Source organism: Juglans microcarpa x Juglans regia, chromosome 3S (assembly GCF_004785595.1).
Source record: "Juglans microcarpa x Juglans regia isolate MS1-56 chromosome 3S, Jm3101_v1.0, whole genome shotgun sequence".
Lineage (NCBI taxonomy): Eukaryota > Viridiplantae > Streptophyta > Magnoliopsida > Fagales > Juglandaceae > Juglans > Juglans microcarpa x Juglans regia.
The window spans coordinates 21,968,740-21,989,265 of NC_054599.1; the positions used below are offsets into that span (position 1 = coordinate 21,968,740).

The 20,526-nt window shown below is 36.8% G+C and overlaps 1 protein-coding gene across 1 annotated transcript; it reads left to right on the forward strand.

The window, feature by feature from the left end:
- The first annotated feature begins 2,218 nt into the window (after positions 1–2,218).
- Positions 2,219–10,901, forward strand: LOC121257405. The gene is made up of 4 exons (XM_041158394.1): positions 2,219–3,370; positions 3,603–3,653; positions 3,754–3,826; positions 10,640–10,901. Exons 1-4 carry the CDS (start codon positions 2,583–2,585, stop codon positions 10,832–10,834), a joined length of 1,107 nt encoding a protein of 368 aa, XP_041014328.1. The 5' UTR covers positions 2,219–2,582; the 3' UTR covers positions 10,835–10,901.
- Positions 10,902–20,526: the final 9,625 nt, after the last annotated feature.

Here is a 20,526-nt window from a genome sequence, read left to right on the forward strand (position 1 = left end):
TTTTTTAGGCATTTTGTCATGACTTAATTGTCATATTGCTTTTGACCAAATTTTTGTGATCAACTTTCAACGTGAAATAATAATTTATTATAAATGGTTGGAAACTTTCGCCACCAGTAAGAATTTAATTACAAGGAGATGAGAGAGAGATCGGGGAAAGGTATAAGCTGGAAGAAATGCATGGGGCCGGTGCCTAGAGTCTTGAAAATTAAATTTGGGTAGAAAGACATCGCCGTCAAGGTCCCTTGTTTATATATATGCTTTGATTCCAAGCTTAAGTCATTCCATGCCCATGCACTGTCACCAGTTCCATTGGCCACGCTTTCCAATATCTCAGGCTAGCTAGCTGCTTATATATATATATATATATATATATATATATATATATATATATATATATATATATATATATATATATATCTGGAGAGAGAGAGAGAGAGATGACATATATATGTCTGAAGTCTAATTCCCCCCGTTGGAACAATAGCTAGAACTTTTTCCTGCATTTATATACGTATAGGGTTTGGACAAAAACTATATATATATATATATACACACATATGCATTAACATCAAGAGGAAGATGATAGAAATTATTTATCTGAAGCTTGAAGCAAACTTCATTGCCTATAGATCATGATCAGCTGCAACGACGAATCTAAAAGCATTGTTTACTTTAATTTTTGAAACAGAAGAAAGTGATCATCATGCATTAATTCAGCCTAGAATTGTCTTACTAATTTTAGTTCCTGCTCTATCTCCAACTATCCATCCAAAACTTATAAGGTGGCTCAAATTAAAAATGCTCCTCATTATTATGGCTTTCCATGATCTGTATATAGAAATTTCATTGTTTCAGTTAGGGAGTCGTTGATATAACTGTCTTTGAAAAGTCCCTTTGTTTCGAACCAAGGCTTTTCTCAGAGAGAGAGAGAGAATGTGTGTTTAAACGTGTTTGATGGGCTGGAAAGAAACTGGCCAGCTTTTTCAGGCTGAGAGGCAGCCAGCCAAGAACAGCCACCATTGCACTTCAATTCAGAAATCAGTACTCATTTAAAGTTAAAACTGAAACCCTCTTTCACCATAACAGAGGTTTTAAATCAAAAAGAACAGTAAAGAGGCCGGATAGACAATTATTCTGATTCCGTACAGTACAGTACAGTACAGTATGTGCAGGGAGGGTGGGAGGCACATGGATTATGCAACCAATGTACTGTGCTAGCTTCTATATTTTCTCAGGTTGTGGGGAGACACCATTATGCATGCCCAAATTAAGTCCCTATAATCTATTTATTTATTTATTTGTTTATAATTACCTCTTAATCATAACCTATACCCCAATGTACGTGATCTGTCTCATTAATAACTCATTATTGACAGGTAATGCATGTCATTATGCCCGACCATTTATGTGGGCACTCCCTCCCCTCTCTCTCAATTTCAGGCATGATCTCATGAAATATTCATCTGATCCATACCGTCCTCTGTTTGATTTAGAATATATATATATATATATATATATATATATATATAGCAAGTGTCAAAGGAAGATCAATATATAATGCAGTTACTTAATTTTCTACTCAGAAATTAAGCATCTCGATCGCTAAAACCCATAACATAAAAAACTTTTAGCTAGGAGTATATATGATCATCAATATATAATTAATTCTAAGCTAGCTAGGCCATTTTTTATGGCAATATTGATGTTTCGGCCTTCAACAAGTACTGCGAGCCTAGCTAGCTAATTGTATTTGTATGGATGTCGAAGGAATAAAACATGTTTAAAAACTGATCTAATTCCGTCCAAATTGGCGAAAGAAACCTGAAAAAACTTTTTTCTTTCAAGCAAATTAATGGAGACAAAATTGGCCACATGCACTTAAAGTCGGCTCTTTGTTGCTGTCTGATCAATACAAGCTGGAACCTCTATTAGGGCTAAAAAGGGCCTTTTTGTGATATTCCAAAAAGAAAGAGCCTTTCTAGTAATTTTATCCTTGAAATTTGCCCTAAAGTTGTTAGCTGGCCGAGGACCCCTGCCCTAAAGTTTTCCCTTTAGAAAACAGGTGGAACATATATTTCATCTTAATAATAAAGTCAAAATAAAACTATATATCGATCAGTACTAATACTGTTCGACCTCCTCAAGAATAATAAATATTCAATCTAACTGACTGACCACCATCTCTTTCTCTCTCTCTCCCCCGGCCCCTCCCTCTCTCTGATCATTCTCCTGCGAGTACTATTTCATCTCCACAAGCTTCCAAACAAATAAAATTTATGGAAAGTGAGATTTGCAAAGTTTCTATTTCTCCTCGTTGTTCTCTGATATGTCTACGATGAAACAGCTTATAACAACAACCACCCTTATCTGGTTAATGGGCATCTCTCTCTTTTTTTATTCCACAGTCCCAAAACATTCTCATGGCTCCAGCAGATCATGATCCCTCTCTCACATATAAAGCCCACAATATCCCAGGATCTTCATTAATCCATGGCTTCCCTTGACACCAGGTACAAGCTGCTCAACAATAAGGAAGACAATCACCGAAACTGGCGGGTCGATATCCCAGGCAACCGGATATGACGTCCATGGTTCCAGCTGCTCAAACCCTCTCTAAACGACAACATCTTCATCTTTCCGGAGATTATGCTGGTTGTGGTGGTTCTAATTATAGAGAAGATTTTGGTCTTATGAGCCGTACTGTAGAAGGGTATGCATACTTTAGTAGTACTGAATCTTGTTTAGGATCTGATCCTGTGGTTGGTGATCAGAATATGGCTGAAGATGAATCAAGAACTAACAGTAGTCTTAAAGAAGCGGCGACGAGCTCAAAGGATCTTATTCATCAAGAAGAGAGGGATGAAGGGTGGCTAAAATTGAGTATAGGCGGTCACGCCGCCTGCAGCCATAACAGCAAGCATGATGATCATCAGGCAAACCCAACGGCGAGAAGAGGTTCCGGGTCGATCGAGCTTGATCTATTGCCCGGCCGTGGCAGTACATCTCATCAAGCAAGGCCATTAGCTCCTGTCTTCCATGTTCCCGAATTTAGAGTTCCTCGTGCCACTAGTTTTAGTACATCCTTGTTTTTTCAGCACCCGGGAAGTAGTACTTCAAACTTTCCTCATCACCAAGAGATTAACTGGGCGGCGTTTAGGCCAATCCGGAATAATATAGGGAGTACTGCTTCTTCCTCTACATCATCGTCTTCTTCCTTGATGCCATTTGGGTCGTATTTTGCACAGCCGCCCCTTCAGCTCCAATCTATGATGGATGTTGCCGCGCCGAGCTTAGATTTTAGAGTTATTGATCCTCCTCGGAGGCCCCATGCGGGCATTTGGTTTATGCTACGAGCATCCCAGAATCAGTTAAGTGCATATATAAATATATATTTATATATATATATATATATATATATATATATATATCTCTAAAAAGAGAAAAGCTGGTAACAAATTTATTGATCGAACACGATCAATTCAAAATTAATTTTTCTTTTCTCTTCTCCTATTATATCTGTATATTTGGAATTAAGCTGCTAGGCATACGAATATAATTAGCTTTGTAACAGTTTTTCACTTGGTTTCTTCTTAATGCAGAACAAAAGAACCATTTTTGCCTCAGATACCAAAGAACTACCTGAGAATCAAGTAATATATTATAACTGAAGTCTCTGATCTCTCCCCTTGTCCTCCTCTCTCAGCTTGTTACTTATTTCGCTTTTATATGTTTTGGCTTTCAAATCTTCAGGGATGGAAGGATGACAGTTCGATTGCTAATGAAGTATTTGGTCAATAAGCTGAAACTGGATAGCGAATCAGAGGTATTTAAATCCATTACCGCAACTTCTAGTACTTTTCGTTAGAAATGCGCTTATATATATGTTGGTGTTTGATTGGTTCCATGAGCTAGCTAGTTAATTTATTGCTTCTTCATTTTGGTTATTATATATATATATATATATATATATATATATATATATATGTATGTATATTTGTGTGTGTCTGTCAGCCAGATTAATGACATGAAAACATGTAGTATTGGTTGCATATATAGAATTAATAGAAAAAATGAACCAAAACCAATCACGGATTTTATCGATTGGCTAATTTAATTCCATGAATATGGACATATAGACGTACTTGTTGTTAGAGGCATGAAAGAAACAGCAGAACTTATAAGAATTTCTTTATTTCTTCTGTTAAAATCACATTTATTAATTAGGTGGGAAGTATATATCTAGGGCGCTGGAGCCATCCTCACCTTTTGGATTATTAGCCTTTCAACTCCGAATCTAGTATTAGTAGAATTTGGCTTCAACTGAGAACTTTTCTAATGCATGAAAATGATCGCCATTTCCAAATTGGTCATAAGTTTTGTGGATTTATATGCTGCGGATATTTTGGTGATGGATTTAGGTGCATGTAAAGTTCAAGTGGAGAAATCTGGACACAATTTTAGAAAACTACCTACCACCCACTTACTTTCCACAAACCCTAAAACAATAAATAAAACAGGCTGATATATATATATAGATAGTCCTAGCTAATTAATTTCATGATCTTTTTCTATAAATGAGTAGTTAATTACTGCATGCATGTGTGAAAGAAAATTAATATATCTAAAAAATAACTTTTCGATGATCTGGCAATACTTCCATGGAAAACAGGAGATCAAAGCACAACCAAATTCAAAACGCCACATAATATATATATATATATATATATATATATATATATATACACACACACACACACACACACACACACACACACACACACACAGATACGGATACACACAAACAATGATAGAACACATCTCCTAATTCTACAATTATAACTGTAATGGCTTTCTGATCAAGTATAACCACAATAACACATGTTTTGACCCTTTGTACGTAACACCTTCATGCAAGTCTCTAGATATCAATAACAAATTAAATTATATATAACGTTTTTTTCTTAAAGTTAATTATCTAGCTAAAACCAGGATACTCCAACAAAACTAAGTTCTAATCCTAATTAGTACCTGGCTAGCAGATCTTTAGATAACCATTAAAATTTAAAACTCTCATTAAATATATATATATATATATTTATATAAGCGTAGGCCTGAAATTTTCCAATGAACGAGTAATTCTCAAATTGGAGGAAAGGCTTTTAAGGAACTTAGTCATGCGACTGCATGTTCGTAGAGATAGCATACGTATTGATAGTTGGCATACATATGCATGCACATATATATATATGAGGTGCGTAAGAGAATCACTGCGCTTTAAATGGAATGCTAACCCTACAGCTGGTAATTTATCACACTTGTGTCTGTGCCTCTGTTTGAGGGAGGGGGGTGGGGTTTTATGTCTAGCTAGGATATAATTAGCATAATTAGCCGGTCGATCGATCCATATATAGTAATGACCAGCTTCACCATGCCTGAAAAAAAAAAAACAGACCAAGTACTAGAACTCTAGCTTGCTGCATGGTAGGCTTAACCGTGCATGTATAATTCCATCAATCGGCCGGCCGGCCAGTAGTACTACTAATGATCAGAATGTTATTAATTTTGGTAATTGTAAATTTTTATAAGCAAATAATGAAGAGGATCGAATTATATAAATGAAGGTGGTACGTACACGGTTCTTGGCAATGCGTTAATTATATATATGTGGAAGTAGTACGTATCCCACGTAATATATTCAATTAATTATAAGTACTTCCATCTATACTTTAATAAGTCTAGCTAGCTTGTACGAGATCATACATATTGGTAAAAAGTGACATAATTTTCCTGATAGATACACAAAATTAAAGTTGTCGCATGTACGTGTCCCGGGCCATGCACTTTATGATCATGATGATCATACGCTTCATGAACAGTACTACTCCATGCACCATCGAAAGCCAGTACTACGTCTTTCCTAGCTAATTATAATTACTATAAAATATTTTAAATTCCTTTTATATAAAATACTTGAGCACTATATATATATATATATAAACCTATGGCTATATATGAAACATAATTCAAGTATAATATATATATATATATATATGTATGTTACTCGAGATTTTTCTGCATGAAGAATTTCTAGTACTGCCTAGCTAATTGGGAGCCAATATATAAATTGTGACTCTCGGTTTCGCAGATGATCATTGCATTCAAGTATTTAAAGCACGTGTCCACTGAATTTCATTTCATGTTAATATAGTTTGAGACTTGAGGTACCTAAACTTCCAAGGTCGATGAAGGTCGGTCGAGAATCAAATTAAACATGATATTCTATACCCCTATAAGTACGTAGTACGTACTGATCGAATAGTTTTTCAAAGACCAAATTAATTATTAATTAAATGGTAGCAGTATGCAGCATGATACTAATTATTTTTTATTTTTATAAGAAAACCATCTTCATATAGACATTTATCAAGCCAAATGACTTGAGAAAGAAAGTCTAGAATACAATCACACCACATTTCTATACTATCAACCCTCCATGCATATCAAGCAAGCTGATGAGCTATCCTATTTCCCTCCCTGTTCGCATTAGTGAAGTTACAAGAACTAAAACAGCCCGTGAGCTTCTGAACTTCTTGAAACAGAACCCCAAAAGTAGAATCAGCCATGTCATTCTTCTGCAGAGATTGAACTAACAGCAAACAATCACTTTCCAGCAATAGATTTGAAATGCCCATAGTCGAGCACAGCTGTAAACCACAAAATACTGCCAGCAATTCAACGGCCTTACTTCAGATTCAACTTTACTTGCCAGCCATAACCAGTACCTTACCAGTAGCATCTCTAAGAATGACTCCCACTCCTGCCTGATGGAGGTCAGCAAACATAGCCCCATCTTTGTTCAGCTTAAGCACATCCACATGATACTAATTAATTAGTAATACTGTTAATGTGCAATGTTGCATAATTACTATGAGATAATCAAACAGCTAGATATATATCCATGTTTGCTTATACGTTTAATTCGAAGAATAACATATATAAAAATATATATATCTAATATTTAATTCTTCTTTTATGCATGATATATATGCCTGCTAGCTAGCTATCTGATTATTTGGCGTTTGTAGCTAGCTAGCTAGTTACGCTAAGCTATATATATATATATATATACACCCATAGTAAAGCCTGGAAAAATATATTCGTTTTGCATTTATTATGGTATGGAATCGGAAAAATATATTCGTTTTGCATTCATAACTTATATTATGAGCCCATTTGCTATATATTATCTTATAATGTTATAGGTTAATTAATTGAGTTTGCATTATTTAAGCATTATATTTTTCTATATGCGTGCCTGGGGAAGCTACGTACAAGGAGTAGTACTGCATGCAGCAAACAAAGACAAAACAATATATATCCGTTAATATATATATAGCAGAATTTCAATCTTTTACATGATCATCATCTGCGTACGTACACACGCACACGCACACACACATATATATATAGTATTCTTACCACCGTCGGCCGGTTCTTGAACTAATTCATATATACCTCCATTATAAGTACTTGTTGATGTAAATTGTAAAATACAACGTCGACATGTTAAAATTACGAAGATGTAAAACCAAGTAGCCAGCGTTAGAGGAATTATATATATAGTACTAATTCCCCTCTTCCAAAGAATTAACCCGCTAATTCGGAATATTTCATGTGTGTATATTCTATGTCTCCCGTACATATGTACGTAATTAATATAAGCTGTTTTTATGTGATGCATGTACCCTTGCACACACACCATATGATTTGAAGGCATATTATATTATATGATCCTTCTCTATTAATGTTTCCTTGAGCTTCATGCATGCCTGCATGAAGTAAGGAGATTTTAATTTATAGATAGTATCTTATTTTTATCACTTACAAGTTCTTAATGAAACCGATAATGCAACAACCATGAATCAAAAGTACTAGAATTCTAACACCTATACAAACACCTAGTTATATATATCACGATACAGGTACCCATATATACACAGCATAATGAATATAATAATAATAATATTAATCCATCACTAACTATGTTATTAAGGTCAAATTGTGCCGTAGATAGGCAAATTCTTCATGGATTGGATGGATGCCAGCCCTGATCACCTTAATTTCATTCACATTATATATATATATATATATATATGCAACTCAATACTTATATAGCCAATTATGATTAGGTTTCTGATCATCAATGAGTGTGAACTACTTACATTTAGCCCCACCCTTAGCGTGAATTTATGAGGATTTCTCTTTCTTATCTTTCTCTTTTGGTATGCTACAATCCGTGAATTAATTGTGGGCAATCCATTATGTTCATGCATACATAATACATACATATATATATATATGCTCATTTTTCTGTTTTTTAAGTGATGATCATTAGCTAGCCACAATCAATTAGAAGCAAAATTACCTTAGTACTCACTCTTAGGGCAATTATAATCAATGCAGGAAAAGCGAAAAGATATCTCAATTCCAGGGTAGGAATTAATAGGCCCTCCTTTACGTGATTTTACAAAGCTAAGAGCGCGCATTGACCTTAATATCTAAACGACCTTCAACCTTGATTATCTTGGCTTAGCTAGTTGACAGAATACTCATTCATGACATAGAAAAATAAAACGAAGTTGATGCTAGCACATCCAAATTAATCATATATATCGTAGGGTCATGAAAACCACACGTGTGGAGTAGATGTGGACCGGCCTGTCACTCTCAACCCCCCATATATATGCTGCATGCCTAGCTAGCAGCTAGCTAATATTATATATCGGTCCCTTTCGTCATGCTTTCGCTTCTTTCAACTCAGCTTTCCGACAGCTAATTGTAGGCCCTTCTTCTCTAAATTCTCCTTCTTTTTCCCTATCGATAGTGCTTGAAAAGGCACGTCAAAACCTTAAGTGGTTCGCTTTGGTGGAATTTAAAAGACCCCATTATCTCGACCAGAAGCAATCGTAGAGAATATATATATATGACGAAAGAATATCATCTAAACATATATTTTTTTACGTCGGAGGAAAGCAATGCATAAAGAAGAAATCAAGAACAGAATCATTGCAAGTTATTGAAAAAACAAACAACAAAAAGAAAAAATAAATAAAACGCATGACAGTATAACTCACTAGATAAGATCCAAAAGAAACCAGCTTATATTGTTGATGAATAGGATGCATGCACAACTGAAAATATATATAGACATATAATCCTTATTAGCTAGCTAGGATATATATATATATATATATGTAAACAGCTAGCGACCCTTTCAAAAACAAGGTTTTGCCAGGTCTTCCTCGGCAACTACTACATATAACATACATATGTATGTATGTATGTATGTATGTATGGAGGTTCCACAAAGGGATATTGACCAACATCTTAGGGTTTTTTTTTTAATCTCCCGAAGCAAAGTGAATGAGACGTGCATGAAGATGCTTGGAATTAGTGTGTGTGTGTATGTATATTATATAGTTTAATTAGCACTTAGGAGGTTTAGAATATGATAAATTAATAATCCGTGCACATTCCTCGCCATGCTTTTTGGATACAAACTTTGTACTATATGATATAATTGCATGCTTGGATATCGATTGTGGAATATAAGTTTATATTAAAAATAAATAAATAATTAAAGTCCAAGGTAGCATGATCGATTTTGGCTTACGAGCAAAGTCTGGGTCATGGGATCACCCTTTTAATGATTAAAATCGGGCAGTTCAAGATCGTGGGGAATATTAGTACGTAGGGCATAGCCCTCGAAGGTGGGATGACCAATTAGCTAGCTAGCTAGCTACCCGCTGATCATGACCGATATATTTTGAGGGATCTTCGAGTAATAAATTAAAGGGAAAAAAAAAAAAGGAATTTTATGGTTAAAGTAGACGTAACAAAGATTTTTATGGGTAGCATATTAATGGAGAAGACGTAAGCTAGCTATTGACAAAGCATGAATTCAGTACCTACATTAAATATATTTTATTGCATTTTTTGGGAAACAATGATCATACATACATACATATATATATATATATTATGCTGTATGATTTTTAATTTTCCTCTAATTATTTTATTTTTTATTTTTATTTTATAATATTATTGATGATCATGATCTGAATATAGCTATATAATTGTCTTGATCAGGTATTATTTATCCTTACTTACAAGTGACTTAAAAGCTAGAGTTAATATTATTGGGTATATGACCCATTGATCTCTAAGAGATGTGGATATGGGGGATCATGAATACATGATGAGATAATGCCCAATAACTAGCTAGCGATCGCGAAGTTAACTTAAAAAGACAACTTAAGAAATTAATTGTATATTTATTAATTAATTGCTTCTTATCACCGTCAAGTGGTGAGAAATCGTTGTAATTTATCCACGAGAATGATGTTGTCATCATTCTAAATTAGCTACATCATCATGTTATATAGTGTTGGACCACTAATATTGTATATTTTACTTCTTTTTAATTATCACTACATATATATATATATATATCATGTCAATCACATCATCATCATGCAAGTAATTATTTAATTAGCTTAATATATATATATATATATATATGCCTAGTAATTAACATGACGTATTTAAGTTAATTAATTAGTGATGATGGGTGCAGATACAGATAACATGTAGAGGGCAAGAGCTTCAACCTTTATTGACGTTGCAGCATGTAAGAGATAACATATGGCGGTCGATTTCTAGTCCCAGCAGGCCGCCGGAAGCAGTACTGACTTTGCAGCTTCCAGGCTCCTCCTCGACCAGTACGGATGACCATGTCATGGTTTTGGACTATGGCAGGAGTGCAGCTTGAAATTATTCACGAATATTAATTTATATTAATATTCATTCACATCTATAATTAATTATATATTGGCTCTCCCACATGTTGTATCTTAATTTGGTTAATTTATGATAACTTTTTTTTTCTTTTAATCATCTTGATCTTTTTTATAGTTTTTCTTGTTTTACTTTTTTTATTTCATTATATAATATTTGATCGAGAAATTAAATAGTTTGGAATACCCAGAAATTAACGATGTTTATGGTTCTAGCCGGGGTCAATATATATATATATAGCATAACCCGTATACGAAAATAATATTGTAATTCAGGCTATATATGCATGGGAGCTGATATTCAATTATTATTATTATTATTATTTCTTTTAACAAGTTGAAATTAACTTCAGTATAATTAATATTTGATAATCGAAACAGTTTCCCTTTCGTGTTTTATAATTTTTATGTGATATTTTCTCTATCTTCCCATTCCCCGGCTGACATGTTATGATTTATATATGAGGACGATTATTTTGTCAATATTTGATGTTGCCCCTAAGAAATGATGAAAAGATAATGATAAAAAAGAATAGTATTTCTCGTAGTAAAATAACTTCTATTAATTAAACACATGCATAAACTAGGTGTGAAGTCTCATTAACCATTAATGTGTTGTTATTAAGGCATCCAGTCCCAACGAATTAGAAGAAGATCAGTCTACCAAAATCTGTTCTCAAGGGTCAACACAGCTACCAGAATCATAATCTTCTGGAATGGCCTCTATCAACAACAAATGAAGACCTCGACACCTATCCTAGCTCTAGAATATTCTAGTATAACTGAATTGTTGATGTGTAACCACAAGAGTGGTGTATGTGATGTATTTTCTCTACCTGTAAAACTGTACAAAGGGATGAGAAACTGATTGTTTGTGAGTCATGAGAAAATATGAAAACCGAATGAAAAAGGAAAACCTTTGTCTAAGCATTTCTTCAAACACCTGGTGTGTTCTTCTTTATCTTTATCATTTTACTTGTTTCAATATGGTACCAAAGCTACAAAAGGACTAATGTCCATTTTTTTTTCCTCTCGGTAATCATCATGGTGTCCCTAGAAAATTCAAACATATCAAATTCCTCCCACCCACCCGTCTTCAACCCCTCTATCATCAATTCTTCCACTCACTTTGTCACAATCAACTTACGCTTGATAATTACCTCTTGTGGAAGGCTTAGATCGCCCCATTCCTTAAAAGGTCATTAGCTATTTGGCTACGTTGATGGCTCCCTTCCACTACCCCCTCCCATGGTCGATGGTCTTGTCAACCCCGATCATACTAAGTGGCTCTTACAAGACCAACTTATAATTTCGACCATCAATGCTTCCCTATCTGATACGGTCCTTGCCCAAGTCTTGACCTGTACAACCTCACACAAGGTTTGGTCTACTTTACATACCCTTTTTGTTGCCCAGTCCTCAGCACATATCATGCAGACCCAATATCAATTAGCCATGCTTAAGAAAGGCTCTGCCTCCATTTCCTAATACTTTGACAAAGCCACCTCTTTGGCAGCTACCCTTGGTGCTGCCGGCCAACCCTTTTCCTCATATGAGTTCATCATCTACTTACTAGCAGGGCTTGGAACTGATTATGAATCACTAGTGACCTCCATTCCCTCCCCCCCCCCTCCAAGTATACAGCTACCTGCTGAGTCTAGGCTAGCTCATCAGACTAATACTTTGCTTTCAAGTCCTTAACTTGCAGCCCATGCAATTGCAACTCGCCAGCCCAATCCCAACTCTACTTCTGGCTGTGGCCGAGGATTTTTCTCTCGTGGACGTTGAGGTTGTGGCGGTAGCAGAGGTGGTTCCACACCCTTTTCCAACAAATCTAATAATCGACCCTTGTGCCAAGTTTGTCAAAAACCTGGTCACACAACACTAGTCTGTTACCATCGTTTTAACCAAGCTTATCAAGCCCCACCACCCTCGTCCCTTGTAGCTAATTTCATGGCCTTACCTTCCTCTGCCCCTCAATCTAATGTATGGTTCCCAGACACAGCTGCCACAAATCATTTCACCTCAGATTTTTCCAACCTGAATTTGGACTCTACCATTTATCAAGGCTCAGATCAAGTTAGCATCGATGACGGGTCAACTCTTCCAATTCAACACATTGGCACCGCTCACCTCAACTCCTCCTTTGGCAAATTTCTTATCTCTCAATTACTTCATGTTCCTTCTATAACTCAAAATCTCCATTTCGTTCTTCAATTTTGCTTAGATAATTCCGTGTTTTTTGAATTTCATCCGAATTTTTGTTTGTGAAGGATTTGCACACCCTGGAAGCTCTTCTTCAGGGCCACGTTAAGGATGGACTATATGAATTACCAACTCCTGTCTCGGCCACATCCTCTCCTCACGGATTCACCTCCTCACCTCAAGCCTTTGTCGATGAACAGACTTCTTCCCAGACTTAGCACTCTCACCTTGGCCATCTGTCACCTCGAACAACTTCTTTTACCATAAATATATTTAAACTTCCAGTTACATCTAGTACAAATATATCTCCATGTGTTACTTGTCCACAAGCCAAATCACATGTTCTTCCTCACCCCCCATTCTTCTTCTCGGTCATATAAGCCTTTTACATTACTATTTCTTGATATTTGGGGACCAGCACCTATGCCTTCCTCCACTGGATGTAAGTTTTATCCTTCAATTATTGATGATTTTTCTAAATACATATGGTTTTTCCCTCTTCAATCTAAATCTGATGTGTCTTCAATTTTCTTAGCCTTCTTGAAATACGTCAATAATTTCTTTTCATCTAATGTTGCTTCAATTCAATCGGACTAGAGTGGGGAATTTCGGCCACTGCACAAAATTTCTCAATCTCTTGGCATTAATCATTGAGTCACATGTCCCCACTCTCAACCTCAAAATGGTATGGTTGAATGACGACACCTTCACATTGTCGAAATCGGGCTTTCCCTTCTAGCCCATGCCTCGGTCCCACAAAAATACTGGTTGAGGCATTTCAGACCGCAATCTTTATTATTAATCGTATGCCCACACTCACTCTAAAAAAATATCTCTCCGTTTCAGGCCCTTTTTCGCAATCCTCCTGATTATAATTTTTTACGAACATTTGGTTGTTTATGTTGGCCCAATTTGCGACCATTCAATCATCACAAGTTGGACCTTCGATCCAAACCATGTGTTTTCATGGGCTACAGCCCAGATCATAAAGGTTATAACTGCTTTCACATTCCCACAGGCCAAATGTTCATTTCCAGGGATGTCCAATTTCATAAAGCTACGTTTTCGTTTGCTTCGTCCAGCCCACCTCACTCAAATCCATTATTACCCATCACATTTCCTTCATCCTTGAATTTATTGCAACCTAGGCCTTCCTCAACAAGGCCACCTAGCTCTCCCTTCAGCTCAACATAGCCCACGGCCTCAACCCCTTCTTCTGTCTTTTCCTCTAATTCATCTGACCTAATGCCTATTCCCTCAAGCCCAATTCAAGTCCCTCACATCTCTACACCTCTTAATCCAACACCCAGTCCACGCACTTCAAATTCGGCACCTAGGTCATCATTTTCCCAACAAGTTCACCCAGCATCGCAGCCCTTGTCTTCCACAGTTCCTTCTCTTCTCTCTCATCCCACCCCATGGTCACTCACTCAAAAAATTAAGTTCATTGTCCTCTCATTCGAACCGACGGAACAATTCCATGGCTAGCCCCTAAACCATCTCTTCATCTTTTCATCTCCACCACAAATCCCATACCTGAAGAGCCCATGTCCTTCACTAAGGCCTCTAAACACTCAGAGTGGTGTGCGGTTATGGCCACTAAATTTCATGCTCTCTTACAGAATCATACATGGGACTTGGTCTCGTTTTCTTCCTACTTCAATGTGCTCGGCTCGAAATGGGTACTCAAGACTAAACACCATGCTAATGGCATCCTTGAGCGTCGCAAGGCATGTCTTATGGCCAAAGGGTTTCATCAGTAGGCTAGTTTAGATTTCACTGAAACATACAGTCTCGTTGTCAAAGTCGTAACTATACGGTTGCTCATTTCCATTGTTATCTCTTCTCACTGGCCACTGCATCAGTTGGATATTCAAAACGCCTTCCTGCAAAGTGACTTGGAAGAGGCTGTCTACATGAAACAACCCCCTGGGTTTGCAAATCTAGATTATCCCCACAATTTCTGTAAGTTGTGTAAGTCTATATATGATCTTAAACAGACCCCTAGGGCTTGGTTGGGCTAACTGGGCAAGTTGCCTTTTCTCTATCTGCCTTTTTTAATGTTGAATGGGCTGGTTGCCCTGATGACCGTAAGTCCATGGGTGGCTTCTATGTATATTTTGGTTCCCATTTTATTTCTTGGGGTTCAAAAAAACAACCTACCATTGCCAAATCCTTTACTGAAACAGAGTACAAGGTTGTTGCAAACACTACCTGTGAGCTTCTTTGGTTACAGTCGTTGCTTGGTGAGTTTGGTATTTTTCTTTTTGATCTACCTACTCTCTGGTGTAATTGCCTTGGTGCTACATATCTACCTCTTAACCCTATTTTACATTCTCGTACTAAGCATATTGAACTTGACTATCATTTTGTACGAGATTATGTGGCTGCCAAAGCACTTAAGTTCTCTTTTTATATCTAGCAAAGACCAAATTGCTGACATCTTTACAAAGCAAATCTCTATTGCTCAATAAAATTTTCTTCGATCAAGTCTCACTGTTTCATAGGTGCTACTTGATTCGAGAGGGACTATTAAGGCATCCAGTCCCAATGAAGAAGAAGACTCTACCAAAATCTATTCTCAAGGGTCACACAGCTACAAGAATCAGAATCTTCTAGAACGGCCTCTGTCAACAATAAATGAAGACCTCGACACCTGTCCTAGCTCTAGAATATTCTAGTATAACTGAATTGCTAATGTGTAACCACAAGAGTGATGTATGTGATGTATTTTCTCTACTGTGAAACTGTATAAAGGGATGGAAAACTAATTGTATGTATGTGATGAGAAATTATGAAAACTAAATGAAAAAGGAAAACCTTCATCTAAGCATTTCTTCAAACACCTGGTGTGTTCTTCTTTATCTTTATCATTTCACTTGTTTCAACAGTTATGAACAATAAAATACAACTCAAAACTCTCACAACAAAACGAGAGTACAGTAGCAACGAATTGAACAAACATGAGGAAGCAGAAGCCAGCAATCATAATATTTAATAATTAGCAGTACTACTAGCAATTGAGATAACTTCACATCACCATCTCTTATGCCCTCAACCAATTGGGTAAATGAGAATTATGTTCGCACTCGAACTTTCCAAGTAGGCTACAGAGGGAAAATGACAATACCATCTTGGGGATGCTGGCCCAAATAAATTAATAATTATTATGCGCGCTTAGGGTTTTAGCTTTATCTCTTGCCGGCCAATAATTATGTGCCACATTCTAGAGAAGAGAAGGAGTTGGATGGCCCAGCAGCCTATTGCCAAACTTGGACTAAAGCGTGAACTATGAAGGTTTTAATACAAGATATAATCATGAGTTGTGCAAGCGCCTGCACTTTTTTAAGTAATATTACGTACAAGTCTCAAATAGACAAGCCTCGCCTAGGCCCTTTGTAAAAAAACAAGTCCCATTAAAAGAGAATGGTTTTTACACTTTTTCAAAGTAGAGTCTACTTTTTTTATAAAGGCTTGCACGAGATTTGTCTATTTGAAACTTGTACAAATCATTTTTCTTTTTCAAAAGGAATGCATAGCGCTTGCGCACTCCATAACTGCAAATATCATTTCTATAATGATATAAAAGATGGAGCTTCAAATTTTCAATTAACCAATTGCCATGGACATCCACTATAAATATTGATTTCAAATTGCCAAAACAAGAGATTGATTTTCTATCCTTTCCTCTTATTATTCATTTTCATCAATGATAGATTAATATTAGGTACGTATTTGAGGAAGGGTGCATTGGTAAGTTTTATCATCCAGTGGGTGCGTCTTTGGTTTCGCATTTATTTTATGCAGATGATCTTCTTGTTTTTGCTAATGGGATACACGGTCTTTACGGATGTTGATAAAGACCTTGGGATTGTATGAGAACTGGTCGAGCCAAAAAATAAAGGAGAAATCAACACTTTTTCCTTCAAAGCACATTGATAGACGACACCGTGGATTGCTCGGGATTTGTGGAAGGTAGTTTTCCAGTGACCTATTTGGGGGTACCTTTAGTATCTGGTAGGCTTACGGCTAGATCGCTTGAACCACTTGTTAATAAAATACGTGATGAGGTTGCAGGATAGAAATTCAAGTTATTGTCCCAGGGAGGTCAGTTAATACTATTGAAACATGTGCTAACTTGCATGTCTACTCATCTTTTAGCAATTCTTAATGTGCTGAAAGTGACTTTGAAGAAGTTGAATTACATATTCTCCTTTTTTTTTTTTGGGGGGGGGGGGGGGGGTCAATGGGGAGTCTAAAAAGAAATGGTGTTCTTGGTCCAAGTTGTGCAAGTCGACGATGGAGGGGACTCTGGGTTGGTTTACGAGAATTTGTAGATGTCCAACGCTCTTTGCACATGAAATTCGCTTGGTGTCTTGTGGCTATGGGTAATTTGTGGACCAGGTTTTTAAAGCCAAGTACTTTAAACGACATTTGTTGCTTGCCAAGAATTTAGTGTCTTGCTCAAGGTTTAGAAGGCATATGATGTCGGTTTTACCTGTTGTGTGTGAGAATATTTGTTGGAAAGTTAGAGAGGGCAGGGTATCATTCTGGTTTGATCGGTGGATAGCAAATGGTCCACTTTGTTTGAGAGTGCCAGATGTGCCTAATCATTTGCTTCAAGTAAGGGAGTGTTGGGTCAATAATCTATGGGACTATGAATTTTTGGAGAATTTGGTTGGGGCCGAAATTATGGGGGATATTTTGAACTCCTTAACAGCAGGGAAAGAGAGGGAGGATATCATTGTATGGAAGCCTTCCTTTGATGGAGATTTTTCTTCAGCAAGTGCGTGGGATGTTGTCCATGTAAAGTTGGATAAAATTTCAAGTATGGACTGGATCTGGAATAGGGTATTGTCGAAGAAAATATCCTTGTGTATGTGAAAGGCTTGGTTTCAATGTTTGTTAGTAGACACACGAGTGCAATCTTGTGGTGTTCTTTTGGCATCACGGTGTCATTGTTGCCTTTTAGAAAAGTGGAGTCACTTGATCATATTCTTTGCTCAAGGGAGGTAGCGAGACAAGTTTAGGAGAGAGCAGCTGCTGAGATGGGAATTCCTTGCACGACAGTTGGGACTTGGTGGGGTTGTCTATCCTAGTGGTTCTCATTCGTGAATAATGCCTCACAGAGGGGCATGCTTATTAGTCTGCTACCTAGTCTGATAACCTAGAGATTGTGGTAGCATCGTTATAAGGCGCGAATGAAAGGTTTTTTGGAGTCCATTAAGGGTGTTTGGAGGTCGTTGAGATTTTGGATGAGAAAGTTGTTGGAGGAGTATATGAAAATAGGCTCGCTTTCATCTTTGGATAAGTGAATTATTCAATCTTTAGACATTCCTTTGTTGCCTGTTAGACGACATCGACCTCGACTTGTTACATGGAGTAAGCCAACGCATGGGTGTGTAAAACTCAATGTCGATAGTAGCTGCATAGGCAATCCGGGGATATGTGGAGGAGGAGGGGTGATTCGGGATAGCCATGGTAATGTCAAGGGAGTGTTTTCTGCTAGTTTTGGCCATGGAACTAACAATGAGGCAGAGTTATGGGCCCTCAAGGAGGGTGTTGCTTTGTGTAAGGCTTTGGATTTTTTAAATCTAGAAATTGAGTGTGACTCCAAGATAGTGGTGGATTGGGTGATTGTTGGGAGCTGCTCGGTTTGGTATCTCTAGAAGTTTTGGGAGGAAACGGTTAAGGAACTCCGGGGTGTCAACTTCAAAATTAGGCATCAACTCCGAGAATGTAATCAAGCTACGGAATTTTTGGCACGTAGAGGTGAGGAAGGTTTGACATGCAATTATGTGGATGCAGCGCCACTGCCCAACATTTTAAAGGGCATCATTCGGCTGGATAAAATAGGTTTGCCATACCTTAGACCTTAATTTCTTTGTTTGTTTGGTTTTTTTTGTTTTTATTGGTTTATGCATTGTATTGTTTATGGTTTTCGTGGATTTGTTTGTTCGTGCTGCTGTAAGGAAGGTGTTCCTCCACCTTGGGTGAGGCAAGATTGTTTCAGCATAAGTAAATCATGAAGTGATCCATTGAAGATTTTCCTGTCAAGCACCAAGATGGTTTCTTTATCGAGTTACTGAGCTACTCTTCCTGCAAATAATGTTCTTCATCGTTCATTTTCCTATCATTCTAACATCATTCCATAATATATAGAATTAAACAATTGAAAATTATTTGTTATATTTTACTTGTGAGCCAACTATTTAATACCACATAAAAAAAATGTGAAATATTGAGAGAATGAATATAGACAAAAAAATTAAAAATTCGTCATTATAACGAATATTAATTTTTTTGAAACGCTGGCCTAGATGTGAAGTTTTAGGGAAATTTGATAAATAGAATCTCACCTTCCTCGGGAAGAAAAGGCCTTCAAAATGATCCCACAACAACTTTAACCAGTATGGCAAAGTCAAAAGTTACTCAATAATCATGTCGCCTCCTGAGTTTGAAACTCCACAATGACACTCTTCAGATCTATCGGACTGAGAGAATATAAATTGTGCGCCTTGGAACTAGTCGAAACAATTTCCTAAACACCCGGTTACAATAAATAAATAAATAAATAAATAATCTGTCACCGCCACCCTCACCTCTGTCATCCAAATTCCGAAACTCTTTGAGAGCATAGGCAAGAGTTCAGAGTCCATTTCTGCTTCATCTGATTTTCAAACTACAACCTGGTTATTTCACGAGGCTCATACGACCAGCATAGTTGCATAGGCAGCGCTTGCACAGAGATGAAAAACGGGGGGAGAAGGCAGATAAACCAAGAATCGATCAAGATCTTTTTTTATTATTATTAGTATAAAGAAAATAAAGCTTTATTAAAGAAAGAAGAATCGATCAAGTTCTTCTTAACAAAAGACAGCTGATAACTAAAATGAAGCGTATCCGGTCGCTAATCGCAGTCTCGACCATTATATTCATGTCATCAGAACCTGTAAAATAAAACCTCTAGGACGAGGCTGCTGTGTAAAACTGAAAGTAGGACCTGTGAGCTGCCAACGAAACTCGGAAAGACCAGGCAGGATTTGCAGCAATATAGGCAGGCTTGAGCGTTGTAAAACAACGTTTACATGCACATACAACATTACTATCTTACCCAGAAACGTATTTTATGATCAATGATTCAAAAATTATTTTATGCTTTTGTTCCCATCAAGATGAGCCCCACAAACCTGATTTATGTTAGGTAGAGACCAAACTAAATTCTGTGTAACAGTTTTATGCAAAAGAAGGCCTATACAATGAATTACCAATCAAGCATGGAAGAAAGAGAGATGCTTACATGAGACTACCCACAGTCTTAAGATTGAACATAAGCTCATGCAATGATTGAAAAATTAATCAGATGATACACCTCTACCTACATCTTTTGCTTGGCATCAGCAGCTAAAGTTAGAACAAAAGATGATAATAAAATCAAAGAATCTAAACCGTAATCAACCTA